This window comes from Haliotis asinina, chromosome 3 (assembly GCF_037392515.1).
Source record: "Haliotis asinina isolate JCU_RB_2024 chromosome 3, JCU_Hal_asi_v2, whole genome shotgun sequence".
In the NCBI taxonomy this organism is placed as follows: Eukaryota; Metazoa; Mollusca; class Gastropoda; order Lepetellida; family Haliotidae; genus Haliotis; species Haliotis asinina.
In genome coordinates, this window is record NC_090282.1 from 23,843,582 (window position 1) to 23,861,824 (window position 18,243).

Sequence of the window (18,243 nt, forward strand, 5' to 3'; positions counted from 1 at the left end):
AGACATATTTTTATATGTTGTTCAATGACAAAACAGTTTTCTGTAATGTTAAATTGTATTAAAAAACAGAAAATCAGTGTAACCTTATTTTGAGATTGTTGTTATCCAAACCATAGCATTTATGTTTTTTATTGACTTATAGTGCCAATTACTTTTAAACACATAAGTTCCCAATATATCACAATATTTATTGCAAAACAGGTACCTGAATCACAATATATTGCAATACAGTTTATTTGCCAATACACAGCCCTAATAAAAGCTGACATACTGCCAACGCTCATTTAGTAACATTCACTCCATCCAAAGCACATGTGATTGTGTGACTTAAGAGGAATCCCCAGATAGCCCTGGCCTGAGTGAGGAAGACCAGCACACTGACAGGCTGGTAGTCTGGTTGGATTAGTGGCCTGTGATGAATGCCCTAGCTTGGGTCTGTGTGTCACTGCAGGTGGAATGGGAATTTGCATACGGAAATGACTATTGTTGAGGTTGGGATTAGGATAAATTGATTTAGTTTCATGAATGAAAAATGATCTGGAAAATGTGGGTTAGTCTTTGAGGAGACCATTATTTGTTGGAAGACAATTTGGCGATTATTGTATTTGTTAGATTCTTTCTGTTGATTTGTAGGCCCATGAGAATGGTATTCATTCTCCAGTAGTGGTAATAGTCCATATTTACGTGCACTCTCATGAATACTCAGTGCCATTTTGGAAAGGGGGCAATTGTAACAGATGTTTCAGTTGGGAATACACTTTCTTAGTCAGGCACTGATTCTTGCATTTCTTTGAGTTAAGTTCAGTCAGGATTTGAACCCACACTCACAATCAGGCATCTAACTGCCAGTGCACAAATTCAGCCATCTAACCCACTCAGCCCCTGGGCATCCACAAAAATGGACGTGTGACAAGTGGTAGTCTAAACCACAGACTTTGTATACCCCTCTGACAAGCGTAAATTGACACAGCTGTTATAGGGGGAAGCTCTGAAAACACTTCGCCATTAAGAAAGTAATGAAAAAAAAACTTATGTTTATTTAGGGTTGCAGTTTGTCAGTAATGATAGAGGAGGGTTAAGTACCATCTTGGATTCAAATATACACTTTTGAGTCGGGCATTTAATTGCCAGCACACAAAGTCAGTGATCTAACAAATGCAGCCTTGTGGTTTCTACAAGAATGGAAGTGTGCACTTTCATGTGTTAGTAGATAAAAGTCTACTAGAACTATCCACACACTGTTATTTAAATGTTAAATTTATGTTTTAATATTCTTTGGACTTACCTTGTTTGCATTATCATCAGCTCCATGATAATCCACAGATATACAATTATAGACTGGTCATGAGGTCAATACCTGTTTTTATGGTCCTGCAAAAAGTAATATCACCCAAGGACAAAGTCTGAGGTTAATATTGCTTTTCAGGGGTCTGTAAAAAAAGGTTTTGACCAAATTCACCCATCTAAAATTGTTTTATTATGTAATTACCGATAGGAGGTTCTAAAAACCATACCATGTCATCTATGATCTAAGTCATTTAATTATTCACTAGTAATTTAAGTTTCACTACAAACCAATAATTTCAGGTCAACAAAATTGTGACATGTGAACAATAGAATGACATTGTAGCTTGACATCATAGTGCTCTCAAGTCAATATGACTTTTGGTCAGACCTGGGTTGGAGTCAGTATGCTTTTCTGTCAGCAGTCACGTGACCTCCTCTAGACCAATCAGGTAGCTGGAAAAATATGTTTACATAATAAAAGTTTTTGTTGGTGGTTACCTGAGGTGGGAGTAATATGCAGTCAGCCGGATGGTGTTTCTCTTGACAGTTGTGTTATGTATACCGGTAAATACACCATGACAATCAGGAGAATATACTTCAGTTCCTTGTCTCATGTTCTTGGTGGAAGTTGCTTTGGCTGAGCGGGCTAGGCGGCTGAGTTTGTGTGCTGGCGATTAGGTGCCTGACTCTGAGGGTGCGGGTTCGAATCCTGGATGGGGCTCAACCTAAAAAGTACTTGAAATTGTACTTTAATAAGAAAGTGAAATCCCAAATATGACATATGTCCCATTTCTAGTGTCGTGGCCATTGCATTGCTGGAATATTGCTTAAAGTGGCATAAAACTATATTCACTCACTCAAATAAGTTTATCGACCAAAACGTAAGATAGAAGGTACCTGAGAGACACTTGTGTCTTTGTCAGTTATATCAGTGTTTGGGCATGATAATTTTATATAGACGATAATGTATCAGATAGTGACTCTCAGATATGATTGTTACAGTGGTGAGACAATGGATCCATGTTTGTCTGTGTTTGCCCTTCTAACCTTCGGGTCAGACAGGAAACTGTCCACCATAATGACATTTGCACATCCAGACAGAATTAAAACAAAGCAGGTCAAGATGTTTTCTTTTGAAATTCAGCCTTTTCCACAATGTCATGCCAACCTCCGTCTGTGTGTCTATTGTTATGCATTATTCACTCTGAAGCGTTAGACTACATGTATGATCTCTCTGGCTGGGGGAAAATGACTCAGCAGCAACTGTGATGGGTTCAGGAGTCAACACTGCCATACAAAATGACATGTGACAGTTATTATAGCTAGAACAATGAGTTGTCTCCAATACAGACTCTGAGATGAAAGTATCCATTAGAAATTTACAAGTGAATCTTCTGTAATAATAATGGACATTTATAACATGAGTTCCACATGCTTGTGCATGCTAGCAATGCTAATATGTTATTACTCTGAATAACCCAAGCTGCCTTAGAGACGTTAGAAGGTTATTAGTCACATGGCTTGTCCTACTGGGTACCCACTTTCTCCTGGGTGAAGAGAGGCCATTTTCAACAAACTTGACTGCCTAAGGTGAGATAGCATGTGTCACATGTGCTTCGTTGTGGTACAGGATTGAAGTCCTAGAAACTCTCAAGGGTTGCTCAGAGTTTTTACCATAACTCAATGTACAGGACAACTCAATTCAGTCAGTACTTGTCAATCTATATTTCTTCAGTTTCTGTATCAGTAGCATGTCAGTGATGAGTGATAGGAAACTGATAAAATTCCTAGAAATAATAGCTTTACTGCCTCTGTTAATGAAGAGGTTCTCTGTATTCCTTTCTCCTGCCTCATAGAAGGTGATTATAACCAAAAAATATTTGTGCAAGGCTACAAGCAGTGAGTTAATGAGTTACAGTGCTCTAAAGTGAAAAACTGTGATGATGACAAGAGTTCCTAGTGTTGCATTATGATTGTATTTGGCGCGGGTTCTGGGCTGTTTTCAGCAATGCATTGCTCAAATATTTGAAGTTGTTCACAGAGTGTGTGATTGTCTCTTCCTTTGAAATAGACATGAGTTCTTCATAGCATCATTTAACTAAAGTTTGAGGCACCCTGACCTTATGCTTGCTCTGTGCCTGTGAACTGGAAAGGGAAGATTTTGCCACTGTCATTTCAAAAACCCATAACACACACTTGATATCTTTTGATTGAGATTGCACCCTTTAAGGTAGCAAGAAGTCACAAGAGAAAATTTTCTTGTAATGATATGACATAAAACCTACTGCAGTCAAAGTTTGTTGTTGAGGGCCATTAATAGATTCAGACTTATTTGTATTTTTGAGGTGTCCCCAAATATCCCAGTTGCATACATCTATCATGATATTAACCACTTGATTATCAGGTCAAGACTATTTGCAGACCAGCATTACATATCTGGAAAATTCCTAAGTGTAGGATTAAAAGGCAAACCATAATTATATCGGGGTTAAAAAATCCCATTGCCTGATGCCCGGGACAAGTCAGTTTTCATTTCGGGCAATCAAATAATGCTATCTAACTTGTCCAAGGGCCACTAAATTATTTCCACTTATGGTTTCTAACTGCAAATAAAGTTGGATTTCATATTTTCATATCAGCTCATAATGAAGCTATTACATTTCGCAATAATAGTAATTTAGAGCTATCGTTCTTTGAAATTTGTCTCTCTTCGATAAATAGTCCAGTAAACATTAACATCAAACATTGTGTCATAAAATCAGGACAAGTGGAAAATTAGTCAGGACAACTTACTTTCTTGAAGTCACTTGACCTGTGGCAAGTTGCTTTTAAAATTTTTTTTGAACTCATGTGTATTATAATGGCACACATGGTCAGCGGTTGGGTTACTTTTCTGGAGACAACAGACACTCACTCATTATTGCAATCTGACTGAATGGTTATATCTTGGAATGGTGTGATGTATAACAGCATGTTCATTATGTTTCTGAAATGAGTTAGTCTTGATAATCAGACTGTGTGTTATGTGATCATTGGATGGATTCAGAGCCAACTTTCTGCACAATCAGGTTATATATCACATGACCACCGAATGTGTTTCAGGAAACAATGCATTAGCATATGCTCTCAACAGTGGCCATAATGACATGAAAGAAGTATTTGCACGTGCCCCGACCCGAGCATCATGGGATGTACATGCAAACAATGGTAAGTTTGGGAACACCATGATGTTGAATACAAATATGTTGTGTTTGATACACAGCAGAATTACCATTAGATATACAGATCCGTTTTTCCCAAGATGGCCTTCGCAGATACTTATATCAAGTTGTGTCCCTTGACTTGTGAGTTTGAATCTTGAAAATATTTAGATTTTTATCCTTGATTTGACATGCAACTGAAATAATGATGTGTTTTATAAGCAACATCACTATTGTAATCCATTGTTGACTGACATTTGCTCAATATTTTCCAAAGTTGTTGAATCTCTGTATGTTCAGGAAACTAGTATAAGCAGACACCATTCAGAAGTTTATGACTTGAAGAGATTCATGGCCATTTATCATGGGTTGGGAGTCTTTTTCAATAATTCATCTTCAATGTTTTCATGTTTTTGAACTTTGGTATTGTGTTCCATTGTTTTAGATACAGAGTAAATTGTGTTGTGATGTTGCAGCTACCTCCTCCCATGAGCCTCCAGGAGATGCTGCAACAAGTCCTGTTCCAGAACCAGCACCTGTACCTTTGGCTCCCCATCAGGTACATCCATTACATTCTCAAATCAATACAGTGGAAGCTGTCAAAACCGGCACCTGTCTAATCCAGCAAGTTGTCAACACCAGCATAAAACCCAAGTACCTTCTGTGGCTTGTACATTTATCATCACCTCTGCAGTCTGGCACATTGTCTAAAACGGATTATTTACCCAGTCCCAATGAGTGCCGGATTAGACAGCTTCCACTGTATGTGAGATCATGTAGTAGAAGTGTTCACTCATCACTAAGTAGTTCTATAGATGGGAGGGGTGGTGGGGTTGCCTAGTGGTTAAAGCTAAAACTCTGCTCAGCAACCAGAGACCTAGGTTTGATTCCCCCTTGCTGGAACCCCATTTCTGGTGTCCCTAGAATATTTGAATATTGTTAAGAGCAGGGTAAAGCGAAATTCAGTCACTCACTGATAGATGTGGCATTTTTCTGATCAGTCCGTGAATATAATTAGGTTAAGATGATCCATGTGGGTTATGCTTCTATCAGACCCCATACGTCAGTGAGTTTATGATTCACATAATGCCTAAAGGACTTCAGGGACCTGCTCTGTGGCAAGACTCTTGAGGTAGAGCATTTCTGTCATGTACATCACAGACGAGTAGCATCTTGAGGAAAATTGGAAAAGAAAGATTGTCTTGATTCTTATCTGAACATATGAAGGAGATTGATTAAGTTCCTTCTTTTTATTGATGTGTTCCTTTGTGTATTGTAGATTGACATTGTTGGTGACTTTGACGCCAGTGAGTCCCCTGCTGCCTCTCGAAGAGAAGTTCAAACAGACTACGAGACAGACGATGAAGGAATAAAGGTATGGAGCCACTATGTGATTTCGGAAACATAACTGTATCATAATGCCTAGTCCAGTCAGATTTGCCATTTCATGAATGAGGAAGGTGCCAAGTCATCACAGTAGCTAATAAACAGTTAAGGATCAGGAATATTTTGGGGGACATATTCTATGAAATTAAGTGCAAACACACATGCCTGCACATATTCATGAGGCTTAACTTTTCAGGATATAATTGCCAATTTATACATTTTAATGTACCCAAACCAATTATGGATCAGCCATATGCCATTGGGCAAATGTTTAACATGAAGTGCCTGTTATAAGATTGCAAGAGGCAAAGCAGTGCACTTTTCAAGGTAAAAAGCCCGAGGTCAACTGTTATGTTTTTGTGAAGACAGTGTGGTTCAGGTGGGATGGTTTGTTTGAGATCTGCCTGTTTATGTTCAGGATCCATTGAGGAAGACCCAATCAGAATCATGGGATGCTCGGGGGCTGCCTGGCGATCAAGACTCACTGACTGACTTGAAACAAATGGCTGATCAGAAGACACTTCTGGCTTTCAAGGTCAGTTTTACAGATTTTGTCATGTGTGTCAGTGAGTATGAATTTAGTCTGCCTTTACCATCATGAACCCATGTACCACTTCAGTGACATTGATAAGCCAGTGAGCTTACTTTAGCCAAAGTGGATGGTATCATATGTTTCACAGTAGGAGAGTAGCATCAAGCTGAATGTGCCAAAATGTGAAGAAAGCCCAACAGGTACATTTACCCTTCATAGACCCAACACACATACACCCTTCAGACACCCCCAGGCATCCCTCAGGGACCCATAAACCCCAAGAGACCCCCATACACCCCCATACATACCTCACAGACAGCCCTTGACACACCTCAGAGACCCCCCAGACATACCTCAGAGAGTCCAGCCACCCTTAGAAACCCACCCGACACCCATTTGGGACCCACCAGAGATCCAAAGAGACCCCCAGACACCCATCAGGGACCCCTTAGGTAGCCTCTAGGCACCCTCCTAGAGACCACAAGAGATCCCTTAGAGACCACCCAGACACCCCTCAGAGACCTCTGATGATCCTTTAGAGACCCCCAGACATCCTTCAGAGACCTTCAAACATCCCTCCAGAGACCCCTTAGAGACCCTTCTGAGACCCCTTAGGGACTCCCAGACATGCCTCAAGCACACCTGCATTGAGCACTACTTTGGTATCAAAGTGGTCACACTCACTAATTTAGATGATGCTTGTCAGGGTGTCACAATTGTATTGATGGATGCTTCTCTGGTCATAAAGCTGGAATATTGCTGAGCACAATTTGAAAAGCAGGCCTGATGTCTTTATAGATACATTATGAAAATATGGATCAGTAAAGAATCTGGGTATTACTGAGAAGTATTTTGTGTCAGTATAACATGATTTAACATTTTGATTTTGTTAAATAGTTTTTTGAATGGACATAGTTACTGTATAATCATGCATGGAACCTGACCTTGGCTTTCAGAATGAGGTAGTAGAATATCTATGTAGTAAGTCTGCACTGTACCCTTTGTGTTGCATCCTCTGTTGTCCAGGGAACATTATCTCTGTTTTGTCATACTTACCTCGGACCTATTTCAACAAAAGTGACATAAGCTATCACCATCTTTCATGCTAACGTGGCACAGAAATACGTCTGCTGGTGACAGTTTGATAAGATAGTAATGTATGATTCAACATTTGATGTACAAAAAGCTATGGAATTGATTCAAAGTGTTTGTCAGAATGAAGATACAATACACTTGATAATGGAGGATGTATGTTAATTGTTCCACCTGTATGCAGTTATATTCCTTGTGTACCATGTTGTACCATGTATTTGTTTGTAACATCTGAAAAGTGATACAGGTGAATACTGGTTTGTTCCTTGTACCCTGTCCCAGTTTGTTTCATCCATGTTGTACAGTTATCTCCCTTTATCAACCTTCGGGTGAAGAGTTACCTGGTCTGAGGGTGAAGACATTGCAAAATTTTATTACCTCATGTTGATTTGACAAAAGGCACATATTTTGTCAGTGATTTAAATACATTGATAGGTAAACAGGTTGTGGATTGAGGAAATATTTTCGAGTGTGAAGTATGTGGGGTATTTTTTGGTTTGCGAGCACTTTCGGAATTTTACAAATATTTGTCCAAATGCAATACACAAATGTTTTGTTTGATAAATCATGCTGTGAATATAGTGTATCCCCATGGGGATTTAGAGGCAGACCACGTCATTATCTTTGAAAAAATGTCATGTTTAGTAGTTTCAAAATAAGGGGTTGATCTATTGCAAATATGATTTAATTAGAGGCACGTACGATTTCCTATTTTGTGAAACAGTACAGGTCCAACTGCTCGTGTTTCCTTTCTAAGTTATTAGACAATTATTTCATAATAATGTACTCTACTGCATTTCAAGAAACACCTAACATTTGAAAGTTTGTGTATGTACTAACACCTCTGTTTATTCAGCTATGAAACTCATTTATCTGTAATATCATATTACTTATCAAACAGATAAATATATCTTTATCATGTTTATTCATTGACTGCACATAACTACACTGATTTGTTATGAACTATAAAAACAGTATTCAGAAAAGGCCAATTTTATTTGGAATAATGGATAAATTAACAGTCTTTTAACTTTGAAAAGCTAGCTAAACCTTTTTTTTAATTTAAGAACCCATTTTTGGAAGCTTCATTTCTCAGAGGAAATAATACAACTACCCTATCATTGAATGAACATTGATGAATGATTTTCAGAATCCTGATATTATACACAAACATTTGACCTTTAGTTTATGTGGATCTCTTGACAATTGACATTTTTGTTCTAAAGGATGATCTAGGTGATTAAAGTGAAATGGCCTGTCCTTATCAAGAAAGATCTTAAACAATTTCCATATTGGAGTGTTATTTGTTTATTATGAATTTCCAGAACCCTGGCTGCTTGCGACATGATAGCCCCATGTCAAACACAGGGGAGGAAATCTCCAGTTGATTCCATTCAGTAAATCCTGCTGTTATAGACACAGTGTTGTTGAAGGAACATGTCATGGAGGGTGTTCTAATGTTTATTTACATCCTTCAAATGGCCTGGCAGGCATCCACGACAGCTTCACATTAATTAGCAGGGGGCTAATTAATCTAATCAAATGAATATGATATATAAGCAGATTACAGTGTCAGGCTACATTGCCGGATATTACACAGGAAGGCATGCTGTGGGGCATATGAGCTATAGTTTTCCTGTAATTGTCGGGAAGAGGGCCGTCTGATAATACTATGTGGAATGTTTATTCCATGCTGGCAATGATGACAAGAAAGCCTGTATTTTTATCAGCTTAAAAATATTATTTTGATGAGATTGTATATTTGTATTTTGGAGTGATAAAAGTTTTGAAAATTGAAAAATTATTATATACTTGTAAAAGATGTAGAAGTCTGGAATAGAGAAGTTTGAAAGAGAGTTGTGGGTTATGCCTGCATGTACAAGAGTGTGGAACTATCACTGGCGTAAATATAGGTCATGAGATATGGTGTGAAATCTGGGAAGACTTCAGGATGTATGATTATGGAGTAGCAAGAATAACTGGTTTGATCTTATCATTTTCATGTTTTTGTTTGAAACATGAATTTTACATCAAAGAAACAGAACAGACAAATATAAACATCCAAAATCAACACTAGTGACATTGCTGCATGAAGTGCAATATTTCCAACCAGTCAATAACTGCTTTGTGATGGGATGGTTTACAGAATTTGACTTACAGTGGAGTAATTTATGAAATGAGTGTGTAAATGGTTCGATTCAAATGAGTTTTTCATCACCATTTCACACGTATGCTACTCAGTAGATTTTTTTTTGGTATGACGAATGTTGATCTCTCATAATAGAGTAACTGTCACCTGAAAATAATTCTGTGTTCTGCATTTGGTTTGATTTTGTATGTGTTCTCACTTGCACATGGTGCTGCAGTTTAAGTTATTTTGCACATTTTAACCTAATGTCAACACAAACTGCATCTTCAGTAACTCGATGAGTGCATATTGTTTTATGTTCCATTGATCAGAATTACAAAATAATATATTTGTGGGTAGGTATTACCGTGTCAGTTGGAGGCACATTTAGTGAATTGAGAGTTCATTGAGTCATCGTTTCACCATAACTCCAGCCTACCATTCGTAATCAGCTAAGTATTATGTTGGTTAGCCTTTATGAGCAATGTTTTTGTTTATATGGGAATATAACTAGCATCAGAACAAATGTCAGAACCACATCTTGAATATCTTTTGGCAGTTTTTTGTGTTCAAGACCTGAGTCTGTAAAGTGCATACTCTGTTCAAGTATTAAGTGATGTCTTCTTGAAGACTGGCCATGCGCGCAAATAAATATATGGATAACTTTATACTTTTATTTTCAACTAAGCCAATGACCTTTATGCAAACAATTTCTTTATTCGTCTTGGTGAAGGGTCTTGGTGTATTCATAGCTACTATCTCACTACCTTCAGAGGACATGTTGGGGTCATGTGGCTTGACTTATGTCCCTTAGTCAGGACAGAATCAGCAGAAGATGGTTTTAATCCCATATTGTCCGTGATCATTATCTTTGGCCAGGTGTAACCCATCACAAAAAGGTATTAACTTTGCTCATGTCAAGTATCACTGAAAAAACTGATGTTACATGATAATATTGAAATACATTTGCATCCTAGTTGCTTAGTTAACCAAGGTGAACAAACGTTTCTTTTCAGGAACTGGAAGAAGAGCATGAACAGTTGAATGAAGACTACCACAACCTGACAGTTGAGAACAGGAAGCTGTATGACAAGATTGATGCACTTAAAAGCAGGATGGCTGCCATGGCACAGCAGGTAACAAACACAGCATCAGCTTCTGCTAAGAATAATGTAGAAATTGTTTATGTATTACATTATTTGCACATGTCCTCCAATATATATGATAGGAATATATCGTCATGTTTGCAAGCCTGTTGAATGCCAGTCACTGTTATAGGGGGGGGGGTTGTATGTGGTTGTCTAGCTAGGAAAAGTGGGAATTTTGTTTAGAATAATTGGCTGAACACAAGTTCTTGCACATTTTTTAAATGTGATTAAACCTGTGAAGATACGGCATAAATTAGTTTTCAATAACCCATGCTTGTCATAAGAAGCAAAAGATGGGGTTGGATGGATATGGCCTGGTGATCTGGATGACACGTTATTGTGTCTCAGTTGCGTAGATTGATGCTCATGCTGATGATCACTGGATTTTCTGGTTCAGAGGGCTTTACAGATAAATTCTGTTTCTAAATAACTTTTATAAAATACAATAAAGGAGCCCATTTTACATCAGACTGTGGTTATCAAGACATGCCACATATTATAGAATTTCACAGATTGGGTTTATTTGTTTAAAGGTCTGTATGACAGACAAGCAGACATCTAAATGTTCTGACATATTATTAGTTGCTTCCTGTCTTTTTAACCATACATGAATAAGGAGCTGAGCGCTATATAAGAACTGTTAACACAGAAGTGTTTTTTGACAGGGGCAGACGGAAATTCCACAGGAAATTGAAGACGAGGTGAGATTGTTTATAGTTTATTTCATACACTTTCACCATATCCTGATTAATCCTAATTTGAGATTCAGATCTATACATCTTGTAAATGATCTGTTCATATCTGTTCTGTTTCCTTTGGTCTTCACTGATACTCTGTATACGTCATTATAGTTGAGTAATGTGCTTCTTTGGTCTTAACTGATGCTCTATATGTCATTTTAGTAGAGTAATGTGCTTCTTTGGTCTTAACTGATGCTCTGTATGTCATTATAGTTGAGTAATGTGCTTCTTTGGTCTTAACTGATGCTCTATATGTCATTTTAGTTGAGTAATGTGCTTCTTTGGTCTTAACTGATGCTCTATATGTCATTATAGTTGAGTAATTTGCTTCTTTGGTCTTAACTGATGCTCTGTATACGTCATTATAGTTGAGTAATGTGCTTCTTTGGTCTTCACTGATGCTCTGTATATGTCATTATAGTTGAGTAATGTGCTTCTTTGGTCTTAACTGATGCTCTATATGTCATTATAGTTGAGTAATGTGCTTCTTTGGTCTTAACTGATGCTCTGCATACGTCATTATAGTTGAGTAATGTGCTTCTTTGGTCTTAACTGATGCTCTGCATACATCATTATAGTTGAGTAATGTGCTTCTTTGGTCTTAACTGATACTCTGTATGTGTCATTATAGTAGAGTAATGTGCTTCTTTGGTCTTAACTGATGCTCTGTATACGTCATTATAGTTGAGTAATGTGCTTCTTTGGTCTTAACTGATGCTCTGTATACGTCATTATAGTTGAGTAATGTGCTTCTTTGGTCTTAACTGATGCTCTATATGTCATTATAGTTGAGTAATGTGCTTCTTTGGTCTTAACTGATGCTCTGCATACGTCATTATAGTTGAGTAATGTGCTTCTTTGGTCTTAACTGATGCTCTGCATACGTCATTATAGTTGAGTAATGTGCTTCTTTGGTCTTAACTGATGCTCTGTATATGTCATTATAGTTGAGTAATGTGCTTCTTTGGTCTTAACTGATGCTCTATATGTCATTATAGTTGAGTAATGTGCTTCTTTGGTCTTAACTGATGCTCTATATGTCATTATAGTTGAGTAATGTGCTTCTTTGGTCTTAACTGATGCTCTATATGTCATTATAGTTGAGTAATGTGCTTTTTTGGTCTTAACTGATGCTTTGCATACGTCATTATAGTTGAGTATTGTGCTCCTTTGGTCTTCATTTATGCTCTCTGTACATCATTATGGTTGAGTAATGTGCTGCTTTCAGCTGAACAACTTAAAAAATATTCTCCGCAAAGAACAAGAAAAGAACCAAGAACTTGTTGACCAGAACCAGAACCTAACTCTACACAACCAGAGTCTGTCAGAAGAAAACCAGGTCCTATCTGTACAAAACCAGACCTTGTCCAACCATAACGTCAGTAGGGAGGTGAGCAGCAGTCGTTTTCAGTTAACTATGTTAAAGACATAGTACATTCACTACATGTTCATCATGATACTCACAGTGTTAATATATTCTATGTCACATATGGCACTTCTGCTATCTGCTCTCAATGCAGGATGAAAACAAAGCTTACAACATATATATTGTACATGTTCCCAGCTTCCTAAAATGGAGTATTTCTGCATGTTGTGTAAAACTATATTCAATCAATCACTCACTCACTCCCAGACTCATAAACCACACCTAATTACAACCCACTCAAACTGGAATCCTTCCACTAGCATACTTTGTGAGTGAGGGAGCCCAGGAAAATTGGGATCACATGATCAAAATGGCTGCTGAGAATGAAAGCCAATCTATGACCAACAGGAGACCAACTCCCTAATGTTACCTGAGAGTAACATTAGACCTGAGAGTAACATTAGATCTTTGAGGATTGTAAGGCGTTGGAAGTCCCTCATTACTGTATGAGGCCAACCCAAGGCTAACTTATGTTGTTACCAAGAGTAACATGGGATTTGTTGGAATTCTGTGTAGGGATCTAATGCCAGAGTTTGAGAACCAACTGTTCTAAGGATCATTCAGTTTTGGATGGGGAACTTTCTTCATGCTGCAGCCTTTGGGTTGCCTGGCCTGTACTTACATACTTGCAGTGAAAATGTACAAATGGATTTCACTTCCAACAAAAAAGTGAATTGAATAAAGGGAAATCAAGATTGCTAACCCTCATAGTTTTATCTTGCCAATTGAAAATTTAAATCTCAGAATTTGATTTTGACTTGCATAAAAGTTGTTAAACAATTTATCATTTTTTCAAATTGCTTTTGCTGGTTTGTATTCCAAGGGGGTATGCACTTTAAATGCAACACTGAGGGCAAGTATGGTTGGTCACAACATATTGTGCATGTATTGGTTTATCTGTTTACCCTTTTCATACAAACCAAAAATAGCAATTTGAAACTGTGATCGCATTATGAAGATTTCCAATCTGAACTTCTCTTTATTTGATTTACCCCTTTGTTGAAAGTGAAATTCATCGTTTTCACTGCAAACAGCCCATACACAGGCTTTCTGGTTTGTATGGGATGGTGGGTAGGCAAGTGGTTAAAGTATTCGTCCTTCACACTAAAAACTCTGGTTTCATAGATCACACAGGTACAGTGAAAGGGCAAGTTTGGGTGTTCCCTGCCCTACTGAAATGTTGCTGCAATATTGCTTCAATATTGCTAAACTCGCTCGCTCACTCACTCACTTGTGAACAAACTGGTTCATTAGACTTCATACTGGCTGCTCTTGTATGGTCCAATGCACCAAGTCAGCACCATAATGGCATAAAGCCGAATTTCCCTCTCCCTTTCTACATGGAAACCCTTGTAAATTCACTATCAGTATATGTGTCTCCTCGTAAAATGTATCTGTTCAGAGTATTTGTTTTGATGGTAGAAAAACAAAACTTTGCGAGAAAGATATTCAGGAAAGTAATCAAGATCAAGGAAAAATATCTGAGTTTCTATTAGCAACACAAACTAACATGAACACTAAGTGTATCTCACAATCTATCAGTCGTTGTCTTATGTTCTGCCCAGACTTTGATTGAGGGTAAAGCGTGAGGTTTGTTCTCCCACAAGGGAACAAGCACTTTGTTACATACTATTGTTACATGTATAATGTTAGTGATCTTACTCTCCTAGGATGGGCTGTTGCCAAGATATGTGTGCCTTCCTTGGAGATGTCAAATTAACCGATTGTCAGGTCATTGTGAGATCACCTTGACCTCATGTCAGGAGAGACTCGGTGGAAGCTATCGTTGTGTTAAATAGTGGTTATATGTATTGGTTATGTCAGTGTATGAAATAAGACCCATCAGGCTCTAAGAGAAGGGCATGGTTTCTAACGGACGGTCAAGATTTAAAGCTAGCCAGCCCAATGTTCTGGTGAAGATTTTATGTTTCATACAGCTGATTAAATTCACCATATCTTGGTGTCTGATGTGGTTAAATCCATTTTGAGTTGGTTAAAATTTAAAGTTTGATGTCTGGCTGGCTTTTGGATGTATTTCATACACAGGTTATGTCCTTTTTGTATATTTTGTTGAGTTTTAGACATATATTTTTAGCTGTATTTAGCATAGAAAAATGACCAAGTTTCAAGTATCTTTTCATGTTGGTTTCTCATAGAACTTACCAGAGGTTCACCATTTACAAACCCAGAGCATTATTTCCACTTTGGGAAAATCTAGAAAGCTATAGTTTTTCCATATCTGATTTATAATGACAGGTTTGGTCAACAGCTATTTTTCTCTCGTTTCAAGATATCTAACATTCAAAGTTAGTCATTAGTTGTTGTTTCTGATAAATGTCTCTGTCTTCTACATTCATGTTTATTGAAGGCAGCACCATGTAATACCTCAAATTGTTGGTGAAACACGACTTGGCGACAGTATGGAGACAGAGTCATGTGATATGTACAGGAGCATTGTAAACTGATTCGTTTGTTTTTCATTCCAGGGTGATTCCATTACAAGGGATGATGAGTCCGTCCCAGGAGATAGCTGGGGGGACAGTGATGAAGAACCATTTGATTCTCCAAGTGAGTGTGTTAGCAGGTTCTAGGCATGATGAGTCTGTCTAGAAGATACCTTGTCAGTAATAACAGGAAAATGTGCAGAATATGACCAATGTATCTCTATATTCTTGTCAACTATAATCAAACTTGGCATATTTTAAGCTCAGGAAGTTGAATGTGTAAATTTGCTGTGTTTGAAGCCTGGTGTATGAATGTAGAGGAAAAATTACTCAGTGGTGATTTAATTATGAACCATAATTCTGTTATGTTATCAATTCCAGCCCGCAGACGACGTAATCGGTCTTCTCCAGATGACAAGCAGATGTTGGCTTTGCTTCGCTCCCAGATATTGACTCTAACACAGGAGAATGACCAACTCAAGGACAAGATGCAGGTAGAGAAGTTTTTGTGTGTGCGTATGTGCCTGTGTGTGCGCCCCCAAACCCTCCACCCCTTTTGAATTTTTTTATATGACCATTGAAACTCAGAAAGAGCACACGCCCCTTTTTTTAGTAGTGCATACCCCCCTTTTTCAAAAAGCTGTATCCGCCCCTGATGTCAGCACTGTCAATGGACAATTGAGCATGTATGTGGAGATTTTCAGTTTAGTCTATCAAAGGTCAAGGTGAAAAGTTTTGTATTATGAGCCTGTGAAATAAACAATCAGACTAAAGGTCAAGATCTCATTGCTTTCTTTGGTCCATTCACTTCATGTGTAGATATTTTTATATTACTCTTGGAAAGGTCACGGTGTCAATGCTGTCATTAGTGCAGCCAATAAAGCTTGAGATTACTCTTTGAAGGTCAAGGTCTCATTACTGTCATAGGTGCAAGCAACACATATGCATTTCTAAACCACAACAAAACCTTCTTTAATGTAGATACAAAAATGTATAGTCAACACACTTAATGTTCGACTCTTTATTAGTCAAGCAGAGTGCAATATCATTGTACTACCACACGTGATCAGTTAGCATCTTAGCTGTCATAACAATATTGACATAGTTGTATGTTACAGGCTGTTTCCACACTGTATCATTGAATGCACTTCAAAAGGGTTCAACAAATAGTTTTGAATGTTTATTAATTAGAATTTAAAGAAACATTACATACCTGAAATATGGGGGCAAAAAGCAGCCTGCAGAAGGGGCTCAGGTTATCTACAAGTGACATTTTCATCAAAAGTTTTAAATTGGCGACTAGTAAGATGCCGAAAACCTGAAAGTTGTTGTGGTGTCTTGTCTTTTCAAAAGTGTGTACATACTAGAAGCAATTGTGAATAAACACAGTGTCTGTGTAATTAGGAATCAGCTGTATCCAAAATGCTTGCAATGTTTTGTTGCTACAAACTGAAAACTTCAATGAATATGTTTTACACTATACATATGCTTCTTTGCAGGGAGGATAATTTAGGCGTGTGAGGTGTCTGTTGTTTGATTTGATCATCTGTAGAGCATGTAGTTTCACTGAGTCATTACGTCCAAGCATGACCAGATTATGCAGGAAAGCAGCATGATCCTATCATTCTTCAAACTGAACCTTGTTCTGTTATCTCAGATTTGGGACTGTGGGGTAGTCTTGTGGTTAAACCATATGATAATGACACCAATGAGTTGTGTTCAGTTCCCCACTTGGGTACAGTGTGTGCATGGTTTCCTGCTGTGATATTGGTCATATACTAGTATTGCTTAAAGTGGTGTAAAACCATACTCACACATTCACTCACCATCTCAGATCTGGTATGGAGAATGGGTGGCCCACTTGTCTAAGGTGCTGCTATTGGATGTTCAGAGTTACATCCCTTGGGCAGAGCAGGAAATGGTAGTCATTGGTTTGAATTGTCTTGAATTGTATTTCTGGGTTTGTCTGCACCGTGATCATGCATGTTGGTGTCGTCGAAGTGGATCATGTCAGAGATCTGCATCACTTCAAGTAGACACTGAAATACTGGAGCATTAAACCCGACGCACTCACTCACTCTAGAGACTATAAAATAGATTCTATATGTTATAAGCTCTCTGCTCACTGACTGTCTGTAAGGTGTAATCTCCATGTCTTTGTGTACAAACATAGGCTGGGGTCAGTAATGGCTAATGTTATTATTAAATTATGTAGAAACAATATGAATCTTTCATACTACACCTTAATATGTGGAATATATTGTCACATATACAATGACTGTACGGTGTATTGAGCAAAAGTAATCATTATGCATGCAATATTCCCCAGTCTATAATAACCATGAATAATATTCCTATTATGTGAAGTTTAGGTTTGTTAGGACCCTACGGTCATAGGTTTGAATCTTGCGTTACTCAGATTAGGATCATGGAATGTCAGTACCATGCCCCGGACCATGGATTCCTATGAATTGGTAAAGGCTTTTGGACTAGCATCATTTCAGACTTTTCAAGCCAACATTTCATGCTATGACTGGAGAACTGTTAAAAATGGTTGAAAGTCACTCATTTGTGGAATCATTGCATGACACAAAGATATTAACTTTTGTCACAGTTTAGTACAGTGATGTAGAAAAGTAATGTCACAAAAGAATGTTTTTGGTGCTTTTCAGATCTGTTTCTTTTGCACGAGAAGCATGCATCTGAATGCAAGTTTGCAAATGTTCTTTTGATCACTGTGTTGTGTGTGATCCTTGATACTGAAATGCTTGCACAGGAAACAGAATCATGTAGGGCTTATGACTATGTTTAGATAATGATATTTATGTCAGTAAGAAATGCATGATGTAGCAGGTGACAC

At 37.9% G+C, this 18,243-nt stretch overlaps 1 protein-coding gene across 1 annotated transcript in view; it reads left to right on the forward strand.

Annotated features, from left to right (window-relative positions):
• LOC137277723 (ankycorbin-like) overlaps window positions 1-18,243 on the forward strand; it is a 64,482-nt gene that overhangs the window by 39,520 nt on the left and 6,719 nt on the right. Inside the window, exons 9-17 of the mRNA XM_067809613.1 lie at window positions 4,390-4,494; window positions 4,964-5,046; window positions 5,767-5,862; window positions 6,292-6,408; window positions 10,642-10,761; window positions 11,439-11,474; window positions 12,742-12,903; window positions 15,426-15,507; window positions 15,765-15,877. Of these exons, the coding sequence (XP_067665714.1) occupies window positions 4,390-4,494; window positions 4,964-5,046; window positions 5,767-5,862; window positions 6,292-6,408; window positions 10,642-10,761; window positions 11,439-11,474; window positions 12,742-12,903; window positions 15,426-15,507; window positions 15,765-15,877 (914 nt within the window). The remainder of the gene's footprint in view (window positions 1-4,389; window positions 4,495-4,963; window positions 5,047-5,766; window positions 5,863-6,291; window positions 6,409-10,641; window positions 10,762-11,438; window positions 11,475-12,741; window positions 12,904-15,425; window positions 15,508-15,764; window positions 15,878-18,243) is intronic.